At 30.9% G+C, this 13,822-nt stretch overlaps 1 protein-coding gene across 1 annotated transcript; it reads left to right on the top strand.

The window, feature by feature from the left end:
* The first annotated feature begins 1,125 nt into the window (after positions 1–1,125).
* LOC132727220 (growth hormone secretagogue receptor type 1-like) lies at positions 1,126–3,333 on the top strand. Its single transcript, XM_060712639.1, has 2 exons — positions 1,126–1,192; positions 2,237–3,333. Exons 1-2 carry the CDS (start codon positions 1,126–1,128, stop codon positions 3,280–3,282), a joined length of 1,113 nt encoding a protein of 370 aa, XP_060568622.1. The 3' UTR covers positions 3,283–3,333.
* Positions 3,334–13,822: the final 10,489 nt, after the last annotated feature.

Below are 13,822 nucleotides of genomic sequence, written 5' to 3'. Positions count from 1 at the left end.
TCACCATTTAGTATATTATTATATATTTATTTTTCAGATATTTTAGTAACAGTACGTATATTGAGTATGAGTTTGTTAAGACGTTAAAAAATATTCTGTTGAAATTAATTGAGTTTCATCTATCAGAAGACAAGTGTGCATTATTCGTCTAACCAGTTGATCCCTTAGCTCATTTTAATAAGTCGTTTACATGCGAATAGCGGATTGTTTATTCATTGACATAATTGGTGAGCTGTTACATTCCAGTGAATGATTTAACCAATAATATTCAAACGAGTCTTTTCATCTTATCCAATATTTGTCTATGAGCTGCCTCGCTGAAACATTACTTTAAATACCGATAGCTTTGTTATGTGAAGTGTCAAACGTGTAAGATAATTGTGTTGGACATGTTTTTGTTTTAAAAGTATGTTTTCGGATTCAGTATAAATAATAAATGTATATTTTAAACGTGAATCGTTGTGATACATTTAAATTAAGTGTTTTTGTTATAAAGTATATTGTTCTAAATACATTTAGGAATTTGGAAAACTGAATATTTTGAATTTAAAACAGAATGTTGTCTAAGTTGTAACAATTTCTATAGTTGTTTTTGACGAAGTTTTTATCAATGTTTACTATTAATGTAATCAGAACTAGAATAGATATATAAAAATAATAATACAATAAAGTAACGAAATTTAATTTTTTTTGCAGCAATTATCAGATAATCAGATTTGTTCAAACACTTCTTTGATTATATTTGAGTTTTGGTGACACGTTATGAAAAAGTAAGAACAAAAATGTAACATAGTAAATAATTTCATCTATTTGACGCACACATAACTATATTTCAAAAGTTATTTTTAGCATAAATTTATTTATTTTGTATAGTAGTTATGACAACTGTAACAAATGATAATAATTCAAATATACATAAAACATAAAAACAACAACATTCATTACATTCCATTTAAGAACCCTTTACCGTAAAAAAAGTGTTAATGTACTGTCATAATTTATTTGTCATATATTTATATAAAAAATATTCTATCGTTCTAGCACACTTGTCATATGACATTTTTTTAGTCTTTTTTATACATATTTTCAGGATTTTGTATTAAGTATAAGTGAAAAGTGAGGACAATGGATTATATGCCCGATGAAAACGAGAGTTGGATAAACGGAAGTAATCTTACATTCTTAAGTTCAGGTAAGATGCAAGTCACTTAGCAAACATATTGAGATATCAAACGTAGTGTGAGAATACTATTTATTTTTTTACGTCACTTTAAAATGTGTTCCTTTTTTAATACAAAATGTATATTTCAACTATTTCAAATACATATCAAAAACGGTACGACACTATCTTTGTAGTTAAAAGGAAGCCATTAATAGTTTTGACATGACGGGACTAGAAATAAGTTTTTGAATTAATGTTTCATTTGATGTAGGTCAAAATAACAATTTAACAGAATAACTTTTCTAATTGTGAAAAATTACCAACGTTGAAAAGCGTTGCAACGCTTTTCACTTAAAAAGGACTATGAATAGCACACTGAACGATTTTTAATTTATTTCTGAATAGATTTCTTAATTATCTATTGCATATTATACTGTTATGAGAGCCAACGTTGCTCCATGTTAAAGATTTAAAACTTAAAATATGATAAACAAGATCAACAAGGAAAGGCGGCGTTCAATGAACGCAACCCCCACATGACCCAGCAACAAGAACCAATGGCAAGGAGCCCAGGGGGACCTTTTGTTAAGGTTGTTTTGTAGCTTTTGCACCTCAGTGGCCTTCCTTAAAGTCAATGGTACTGAAATGTCAAGGAGCAGAAAGCAGACAAGTGATAATGTTTAAAAAAACCATCCAAGAATTTAATCGCGATGATTTGTATTGGTCAAAAAGAACCGTTTTAAAGTTTATTCCATGAAATGTAACCATTTAAGAAATGCCTTTTTACAACATAATTTGTGTCAATCAACTACAATGACAGACGACAAGCAGACATCAGCGAATCATTCATTAAAAATTCATCAATCAAAATGGGTTAAAATATTTCGTAAACAACATATGCTTTTAACAATCTGTTGACTACAATTTAGTTATTCTGTTATCTAAAATTCTATTGATTTTTTTTCAATTTTAAGTATCTGTTGTTAAAAGTAGTTGAAAGTGTCAGCATTTATATCATAAAATTATTGAATAGATCTTGATTTGAGATAAATATAAATATATATTTCATTGCAGATGATTTTCAACTACCTGTAATACCAAAATGGGGATTCTGGATAAAATTTCTGTCAACACCACTTATAGTTATTGTAGGAATTGTTGGGAACCTGCTTTCATTTCTTGTAATGAAAACCAAACCGCTACGTCGCAAGTCCTACTCGCATTATCTATGTGCACTAGCTGTGTTCGATACTTTGACCTTGATAATTCGACAAGTGGAAAGTGTGGATGAATACCTCGTATCATATGAAAAAACGAAGGGCGTATTTCAACACTTTGATGATGGAAGTTGTAAATTATTTAATTTTGCTGTACATGTAATAACTTTGATGTGTTCATGGCTAGTCGTAATTATGGCTGTTGAACGTGTTATAGCAGTATGTTTTCCGTTTAAAAAAGTCTACTTCCGGAAAGAAATTGGCGCAGCCGCTGCAATCAGTTTACTTTTTCTTATTGCATGTTTGACGCAGTCGTTTCGAATTGTAATGGTGGAACATATCGTCTACGATGACCGAAACAATATAAGAGACTGTTTAGCGGCAAAGGAATATTTAAACCTGTACACCAGTCTTGACGTGTATTTTTACCTTTGGACACTTGTGTTTGTGCTACCTATAGTTTTCATTATCATATGTAATAGTATTGTTTTATTTCACATCTTTAAAGTAAGAAAGGATCTTGTGAATGAAGAGAATTATCTTACATACAGAAATGGTAGAGCTCGTGAACGACGACAAAAGAGCACAGCAATGCTATTAATAGTAACATTCATGTATATCCTTACACTGTTTCCTTTATTCACCCTCAGTTTGATAGTTGACATAACAATTAAGATCGGGTCACTTGAAACTGCAAGGAACACGTATGTTGCATTAAAACCTTTTGTGGATGTATCTGTATCGATTTCTTTGCTTAATTATTCAGGAAACTTTTTCATATACATACTATCGGGTAAAAGATTCCGGTACGAATTACTAAAGCTATTTAGAAAGAGTAAACCAGTGAAAAGATGTTCAACTGCAAGAAGCACAAGAGAAGAGTTGTTCAGATATGGAAGCTAGTATATTAGATACACGTCGTCAAACCTTTAAATAAACAATAATAATTTAAATGCAAAGATTTCTAACACTGCTTGACAGATTCGCAATTGCATTGCCATTCAATGAACATTGAAAGAGTAAAATTAGACGCATGGTATTGGTCAAAATGTGATATTCCCTCAATTGGTAAAAGAAAGAGGAAAAAAATATAACACTTAATCAGATTACGGTTATTGTGACTAGCAAAGGCTCGACATGTTTGATTTGTTGAACTATGATTTTAAGTAGATAAGGTAATATAGAATATGAAATAATTCAATGAAAATGTAGGGTTTGAACTTTATTGCAGCAGTCATTTTTATCATACTTCTTATGTTTCTGTGGAAAAATATACATATTTAAAAGAGACATTCAATTTGTTAAAAGCGATCTCTTTTGATAAATGACAGACACTTAGATTTTAAGGATATCCCACTTGCCGTATAGTGAATATAAAAAGATAAAGCAAAGGTTTTTTGTAACGAAATCAATGATAAGAGACAAATGGACACGACTATAACACAATTCTACCAACGATGTGTATGTAACATAAGGGTAAGATAAACATGGACCACAATATTTAACTCCTAAAAGGCACATTATTCCTCAGAAATGAATACATTTTCTTTTCTTCAGAAAGGGCAAATATGAAGTTTATATTGTTTAAACAATAGTTTTGAACCATGCTACATGTTTGCACCTGAGAAAAAATATGCTAGATATGAAACATTTTGTTATAAAGATTATACCAAAATGGAAACAAAGTAAAACTTTGTCTTCAATACAAAATACTATATCACTATGATTGTAATAATTGTCAAAAAGATTCAACTAATTAACTTGCGAGAAGATAAAGAAAGTACAGGTGCTTGTTAGTTAATCAAAAATAAAATTCATTTGGAAAAGTAAATAAAGCATTTTTTCTGGGGTACAATTGGCCTTTCAACCTAACGTTTAATTGTGAATATTAAAATAAAAAATAGTGTGCATATTAAAGTTCAAGGCTTGAAACAATATCAAAATTGTCTTCAAATCTTTAATATTCAAATCATAATACTCATGATGAAATGAGCTGACAGACAAAAAGGAACACGACGATAAACTGGCTTACTATTTGTGTAAATATTAAATTGGTAGCAACACAAACCTTAGACATGTTCAAGTCTTCAGTGATAATTCTGTAGGGAAATTCCATACAAAAAATCTTGCGCACTGTATTCCATCTGACTCAATGTTTAAGAACGTATTCAATACCTACGTTGTTATATTATCATTCTATGACATGCGTCATATTTAGTCAAAATGTCTGTTATAATATGCAATAATGATAAATACAATTTCGACTAAGTAACTGGGTTCTTGCGTGGAATCACATTTGGGATACGTTTTTCTATATAATCAAATGTTTCTGAAGTACACTATTCAACCTTACTGCGACTTATGTAATTGACGATTTTTCGACACTCTGATAAAAACGTTGTTCGAATAAATAGATGAACGTTATAACTACAAACCGTAGCCTCGTACTTACATGAGAATTCTACATTCAAAAGTCATAAATTTTAAAACTTTTATCTATCCCAAAAATGACATGAAAACTCACATTGACAGGCTGATCCCTATGAACTTGTAACTCTTAATTGTTTTTTTCTTCTTTCGCTTGAATGTTACTGTTTTTTATAATTATTATAAGATCTAAGAGCAAAGTTTAAATGTATTTTATTAGTATATGTTTTAGTGTTGTCTAGATGTCTTGATGTAACTACCTTACGCCTTTAGATAGCTGAAAATTTAAACCTACCATGGTTTGACAGCATTATGGTTAATAGATCTATACACGAAGGTAATAATGATGTGTTGTTTATGCTGATGATTACGATGACAATTTACATTGTTGCAAAAACGTAACTTGTTTGTTATATATGAAAAATACAAACATGCATGTTTATACTTGGGGAGCGATATTAGTCACAATGTTGCCTCTTGACGTACACAGCACTCCATTTGTTGGAGCTATATCCGTTGCACTTGTAGTAATGTGTCGAAGATTAAAGCTCTTTGAGAAGCTACATTTATTGAGAGCTATATGAGGCGTAACAACGCAATATCACGAGGTTGTTAATTTAATAAGATGGAAACATGTATCGACGTTCTAGTAAAGAAGTTAATGATGTCAATATGCCGAAAGCCATTTCATTTTATAAATTGACTGCAGTGTTGTAAATTCTGTGAATTGTGCAAAGTTATTTAAACGCTAGACAACCTTGAATATATGAGCATTCTCATAAGAATTTGTGATTTGATCAACGGAACTTCATTCGATGTTAGCGTCTTCAATCAATTGATAATGAATCAGACACTTAAACAAATGCTTTTCTCTGATTATTATCTCTCACCCACACAACGGGATGCCTCTAATTAAGGGTTAATAAGTAATGAATTAACTGTCATTCTCGTGATTGAAGTCGCTTAACTAAAGGTAGATAATTAAACCTGTTTCTTATCGCCCTTAAAGAATGTAAAGAATTATCATAAAAATCACTTTAAGATGATGTCAGTCAATTTTTTAACGACATTAGGAAAATAAAACAACAAACGCCATCCCTAAATGATAATGATATAAATGGACAATGAATAATCACAATCAGTCAATGTTGTGGTGACAAACACAAGACATTTAATAGGAAGACAAATTCTGAATATTTCAAACTTTTACCGCATTGCTTAAAATGTCCAACGACTTTAGGCCTAAAGATAATCATTTTCTCAACTTAACCATGCATATATGAAAATGCAAATAATTCGATTTTTTCCTTACATAAGTTTTAAATTCTATCATAAGAAATACAGTAAAATATAATACCCTTTCATATCAAATTATATGTTCCGGAATACTACGCCTTTTCCCCGCCAACACAACTGCCACCTATTTATTAGGTCAGAACTATAAAAAATAACAACCTTGCAAGCTAATTTGGATAACACTGAAATGCACCTTATACAATCGAGGCTATCTTTCCATAAAATTGCGTGGATATTATTAAGAAATGGCATTTAATAAACAAAATCTTGGAACTTGCTACAAATGAAAATGTGCATCGTAAAGCGAACGTGTTTCATTTTTAATTTCAATTCCGGTATGGTAAAATTCATACTAGGTATGTTGCAATGTATTCCAAGACGGCAAAGATTATATAAATTACTTGAAATATCTTAGCTACATTTGTTGTTTAAATGCTTGGTTTTGCAAGAAATATTTGCATTCCCAAATAATATTTTCCTGTTCCGTTTTCAACATACATCATTTATTGTGAAACAGCAAAAATAGATTTATTATTACAAGGTAGTTAACATGGGGTGAGGGTTAAAGCCTTAATGGGAGCCAATTTATTCATTTACGTATATCTTAACTCTTTTTAAAACTTTTCTTTATTCTATTTGCCTTGTCGGATTATGGTTTCCTTTTCACTATTTATCATCGAAAAATATTGTATTAAGACATATTTGCAAATTGATATGATTGTCCTTTGTAATGTGTTATGAGTAAAAATGAGGTAATACTTAAATGTTTATATGTCCACATCTGACAAGAATGCGCAAAACTAAAAGTGGGGACGAAATAAAATGTATTACATGAAAAGAAGTCGTAAACCGAAATTGATAAGATATGTAACTATCAGACAACATATTCGAAAGGTGATTAATTAACATTCAATTAGGAACGTTTAGCATACAAACACAAATTTGTAAATCAACAAGTGACATGACAAGAATGTAATTGTGATGGATGCATGAGTTAAATTCATTTACCATTACACAAAAACGTTCGTTCCCTAAATAAACAAAAACTGCTTGCAGTACACCCGTATAAAATTCGCAAAGCTAAATATGGGCTTTAGAGAGAGGAGAAAAATGTATCACAAGCAGTCAAAGGAAATTGCAAATATATGTAACTATCAGACACCATATCCGTAAGGTGATTAAATAACATTCCAGTAGAAACGAGTAGCATACAAACACAATTTAGTCAATAAACACGTGGCAAATAGGTAATTGTAATGGATTCATCAGTTTCTGAAAATATATTTAAAGTAATTGATATAGGAAACAATTTTATGAGAAAGATGACATGCAAACTCGTTTGAACCAGACTAACATTGCTTGAAATAAATGGTTTGTCGCGTGTGTTACTTAAAATGTACAGTTCAAGGATGCGTACATTAGTTACTGTCTTTTTTTCGTTCCCGACAATTTATTAAATATTACATTTGGTACGTATAAGCTGTTTGATATCTGTGCACATCATATTACGGATACGACCATGATTTGCTCAAGATCGGATAAAATCATAACATATCATTAAACATCTTTAAGAAATAAGCAAATCTCCGGAGAGAATATGCATGATAGGAACTTTATTAAAGAGATTGCGTCATCTTTGATATGTGAATGTATGTTCAGTCTAAGATTTAAAGTGAGTTATTGGGGAAATTGTTGCTCAATATGAAAGGACTTGATATGTTGTTTACCCTGCAATGCTTGCATGAAAATTTTATCTATGAAAGATTTGTCTTCTGGAAAGAGACATCTTTAGACCAGATGGGGTTGAACTGGTTTATTATAAATTAACAAAACTTCTATAAAAAGCGGTTGCGCTTAGAGATCCAGTGATAAAATATTCCTAGGTTATCACGATATACTTTTCTTTTCTTATAGTAATTATTAATTGTTTATTACAAATTATTAAGCATATTATGCAAAATTGTATGTAATATTACGCATCACTTGTAACCCAATAAATTACAAGAAAAATTGTGATGTGAATTGAAAGTGGAATTTATTTATACTGTGTCCGTATTGTTTTATACACAACTGTCTGTTGTGAATATATGTCTTTTTTAAATAGTTTTGTCTCTGATATTTCTATTTGTACATCTTTTTAACATTTCGAAATCGTGATTGCAATAAGTCACAATTAATATCGTACGTATGCGGAATTGAACAGAAAATTACTTTGCTAAAGCCATACAAGCATAAATATACATGTAACAACAATTTTATATATAAATTGTTGATTACATATGGTAAAGAAAGGACACATTCAACGAGGTTTTAAAATGTGTCTGTCATATACATATACATTGTGTATTTCTGTTTAATTTTTCTAGCTTTCAACTAAGAATAGCCGCAACAAATAGCGTTTGTAAACTGACTAACCGTGTTACATTCGTTATATATGGTGACTATGCCAGGTAAACCAATAAAATATTAAGAGCTTTTTGCAATTTCAATAACTCCTGCAATTGATGAAGCGATAATATGTCCTGAAAAATGTCAGTTAGAAGAAAATCTTAATCGACAATTTATCAAACAAATATTGTTTCAATCATGTTTCATGACGTCTTACACTGTTGTGTTGACATTTTAAAACATCTCTTTTGCTTAAAGTAAAGTAACAATTTGATATGAATTTGGAGTCTCAAAATAAAATGAGGCTGAATGATATGCATTAACATAGATATTTTGACTCTTAAAATGAAAACGAGGTTACATATGGTGCATTATGAATTTTATATAACTGTTCGGACTCTGGAATTAACAACGAAGCTGAATTGATACAAAAATGATTACACATAATTATGATAAAATAATAATAAGCAGAAGATAAAAGAAAAGGGTTTACTGTTAAAAAAAATCTTGGAAAAAGGTGATCTCTGAAATCAACAATGATGAAAATTTCAGACTCGGTTTGATTGAGTTTCATCATGAGGGATAAATGAAAAGAGCAACATCCATCACGTCCCGTAGTACCAGAAGCGGTTTTCGATCTTAAAATCTGTGCAATTGAAGGAATCGATGACAAATAAATCTGTTGACTTGTCTTTTCGTCTTTTGCAGCTAGCTAATGGGAGTATATACATAACTAAATTCAAAACTAAATTAATAAAAGACAGAAACATTATGTACAGCACTGATATGTGATTTTGTAATTACAATAATGTAAGCTGATATATTATTTAAAGTAAGTAATTGTGTCTAAATAAATTATGTCATTTAATAATGACATTTAAAACATAAAAACTGCTTTGTGAAAGAAACACAATATGTGATATTTTACAGTTTTAAAAATCGAATTAATGAATAAATACTAAACATATTTTTTCAATTCATTGAATCGAATGATTCAATATTTTTGTACTAGTTTTTGTCTCCGTACAATTGGCGCTGCGCTTTAAAGGTCGCCCCTTTTGATTTTACTATAATAATAAAAAAAAAATAGAAATGATCGGTTAGGTCACTCTGGCACATTCTCCATTGACTTTATATGGAATATAAGACATCTTTAGTGATCAGACAGATTGATGTTTTTTAAGTGAAAACAAAATAATCATTATATAACTTATAACAAATGATACATGCTCCTGAAATGAATTGACAGCCACCGTGTTTGACAGAAAGTAATGCGGCAACGTTTTTCGGACGACTTCATGGTTTAGTTCTTTCATTTGTTTTTTATTATTCATATCAAATTTTATAATTTTTTAATTTCTATTGAATACATTTAGAGATGTTCTTGTAAATAAAACCTTTACCATTAAAAATAATTTTGTTATCTCTTTCTCATATAAACTAACTGAACAGAATTGGATAACCTAGAAAATATAACATTTTTTAACATTTTTGATGTTAAATATTCTTAACGAAGATAATACTTTGACAATATAGAGGCTTATTTGATCATGTCCATTTATGCCCAGTCTTTTGACATTCACTCATGCTTAAGCTACAACATAACGCCTCTGTGAAACATGCGTTCAAAAGCAAGACTCTTGTGCATAGTTTAATATTTTTATATTACTAGAAAAATCAAAGGTAGACCAAGAGTAATGGACACTAAAAGGAACTGTAAAATTGACAACAAAGGACAATTATGTCCGTCTTAAAGGTCGCCTGTATGCAAAATTTAAATACAATTTACCATGTGGTTTATGAGCTATGAATATATTTCTGAACTAAAAAATTGTTATTAGAAGGGCTTACATCAGGAATGAGGAAACTCTAAATAATCTTTAATATCATTATTATAAAATATTGTTTCCTATTGCTCATTGTTTAGATACAAATAATAACATTCAGGTAACAAATTACAAGAGCAAAATGATTGTTTCTTAACAAAATGTTTTTCATATGTAAAAAAATGTTTCCCTACCCCATCCACTTTTAACACTTATTTGACCTTTACCCTTTATAAAAAGCCTTATTCAAAATATCATTTAAACGTACCGCAATGAGGGGCTGTTTTCAAAGTTTGCCTTTTTTTATTAAAGTATATTGGTTGATCGTGCAAAATATTAAATACTTTTACCATGTTGTTTTTATTTCATTGAACTTTGAAATATCTTGTATCACATATGCTATTAAATTTGGCATTATTTAGCAAATAAATACCTACAATAATAATATAATTAGAATCAAACATTATTTTTCTTCTATAAAGGATCTGAGAGATACACAAATAATGTTAAAAAGAAATGGAAGAAAAAAAGTTTACCCTTCCGGGGTTGAACCCACGCTCCTCAACTTCAGTGTAGTTGACAAGTGATTATAGCCTCTTCGAATACTCTTAAAAGTGGAGGTAATAAATTACCCATGGTCTCCATTAATTTATGCAGTATTAAGCCAGCTGGCTTTCTTGGTTTACTACCATTTTTGGGCCTATAAATGCCTGTTTAAACAAACTGTTGTAGGAAAAACGGCTTTCTGGTCTTTATGAATCATTGATTTCACCACATTAAGATTCAAAGACCGAATACCGCTTCCGCCAGTCCTTGGGGGCGTGAGAGATGTTGCAATTTTCCATTATCCTTATGGACTAACTCAATCAAACAAGCTCTGAAAAATTCATGTATAATTTGTTGCGATTATTGCTTACGAGAGAAAGAACAAATCAACAAAAAACTTGCAAGCGCAAATTGTTTAAATCTATTCATTCCAAAAAATTGAGAAACAATTATTACTCACATTCTTAAGCACCTGGCTATGAAGAATGTTTTTGCAACATAACCATTATTTGAATCGTGGTCCCTATTAATAGAAACTGAATCTATGGTATTATATATGATCAAAATGAACTGAATATCATGCCCTCAATATAATTAAATGACTGCTGTGTTGTGACTACTGAAAGAACTGATTTATTCATCTAATGTCTTGCTTTGCTCTTAATTACAGCGTGTTGCTGTTTTAAACAAACACGATTAACAAGACCAACTTATGACACTATTTTATTGTAACTATTTAAGCATATTTTACTTCCAGAAAAAACAATATGTTATTTTATCAATTTAGTACTTTCACATTAAACATCTCCTGTCTTTGTTCCATAATGATTCAATCAAATGTAATTTGATTATTGAATGAACATTAGCGGTTACATTATCATATCGTTGTCTATGCGTCGGCAGATTTAACCGTAAGTTAATGGGCCATGTAATATAATATTTTGATGATAAGAGAAAGATTTATTTGGCAAGTCTTTAACAATATATGTTCATGGTTCATTGTAAGATATGCTGAATTTGTATATTATCAGCATTAAGTGATCAGGTTTTTTCCGGTTAGTTGATTTATTATTTAAACTGACAATCTAATGCAATCAATAGAACCTAAGTGGTTCAATGATTTTTTTCTATTGGAGAGCTAGTTACATAAATAAAATAGAAAAGAAAATGTAAAAATTGTCATTATGGTGGAGACAATAGTAACGAAAACCACGACAAGGGATTAGCCAGCCTGATTATTACGGGGATGTTGTTTACAAACTTCGTAAGATCTTGGGTCATTGTAATTTTTCTGTTGTCTTTTCTAAAATTATTATACTTTAATTGAAAGGGGTTATGACCCTACTATTTTAAGACATACTGCATGCTTAGTGTTCAACACATTTACAGTTTGACGCTACGCTTTCCTCTTTTGATTACGTCTGATGGACCAAGTGGGAGCCTCTATGATGGACAGTTCTTAAAGCCCTTTGGGACTAAATTGCCTTTATGTTCGTCTTCTGTCTTGCTTCGTCGGTCCCTTGTAGGTGATCTTCTTGTTGCTCTGCCTTCCTTTAAGACATTGACGTTATGGTCATTGGGTTTTCTTTTGTATGTTTCTACATGAGCTTTTCGATGTTTAACTTAGTTCACCTTTAGTAACCAAGACCGATGTTAGAATTTCACTTAGAGGGGATTCATTTTATTTACACTGTCTCGTTTATAGGAGCATGGTTGGGCTTAGAGTGAGGTTTAGTGCACCATTAATCTGTTTAAACTCTTCAGCAGTATTTCTGCTGCTGACCGTTTCAAGGCAGCGCCCCTCCTCAGATGTATGTCTTTGTTGTTTCATACTGTTTTGGTGACTTATTGTGTCCCTTCTTGTTTTCTCGTCTACGGTAAGTATCGTCTCCTAGTTTTTTATTTCCTATATTTACAAATCCCCTCCTTCCTCGAGTTTCCTGTCCCCTTCCCCTGTGCCCTTTGACTTTATGGGCCTATTATTCAATCCTTTATTTGCTTTCTTTGAGTTTCTTATCAGTTACTAATTATTTCTTCTTATGTATGATTTTAATGATTAACACTCCCATGCTCTGCCTTTTGCCCTGTCCTGTTTTTGTTTGGGGTCCTCCTGGGTTCCTTGCCAGGGATTCTTGTTGCTGGGTCGTGTGAGGGTTGCGTTCATTGAACGCCGCCTCTCCTTGTTGATATTGTTTATCATATTTTAGCAACATAATACCACTGCCAAGGAGACCAAAACAAAAACTGGAAAGCGTTAAAGGGCGTTCTTATAAACAGTCCAAAAAAGGAAACTAAAGCAGGCAATTAAGTTAAAGGCCACAAAAATTCCCCTTCTTTTTTATATCATTACTAACTAAAAGGGCAATTGTTTTGTACCTACATGCACGTATTGGGATTGTTAAATTGAGTATTTATCTTAAAAGAATGGTCACAACCCTAAAAGATAGTGGTAGTTATTATGTAAATGTTGTTTTCATACTCATGCGATTACTACCACCCAATTTTAAGACATGTTGATGTATTCATTCCAACCAGCATATTTCAACTCAGTCTTCGGGAGGAATTCATATCAAACATTAGAAATATTATTTCCATTTAATTTGACATTTACTGGCTCTGACAACATGACAATCGAAAATATCCCATTAAAAAAAACAACAAAACATTGTGTTATTTGATGAAATCGGTCAAGGGCTCTCCGATCTTCTTTATATACCATATATAGATTTTGAAAGCTAAACTCTATTATAGCATGAACAAGATTTGGAACAGATGTCTGATGCCCATGAAATGTGTTTTTATAACTTTTAACACAATAGAATATCAATATACATGTTTCTGATACATGTTACAATGACAAAATGGATAATAATATATATGGAAACTTTTTACAGACAACTGTCTCATATTTGACACGCCATAATGCATTAGTAATGGGTTATAATAACCGACCCCGCAAC

Source organism: Ruditapes philippinarum, unplaced genomic scaffold (genome assembly GCF_026571515.1).
Source record: "Ruditapes philippinarum isolate M1 unplaced genomic scaffold, ASM2657151v2 ctg1630_1_1_1_1, whole genome shotgun sequence".
Lineage (NCBI taxonomy): Eukaryota > Metazoa > Mollusca > Bivalvia > Venerida > Veneridae > Ruditapes > Ruditapes philippinarum.
Note: the sequence above shows the minus strand (reverse complement) of the source record. Positions and strands in the feature narration are given on the sequence as shown.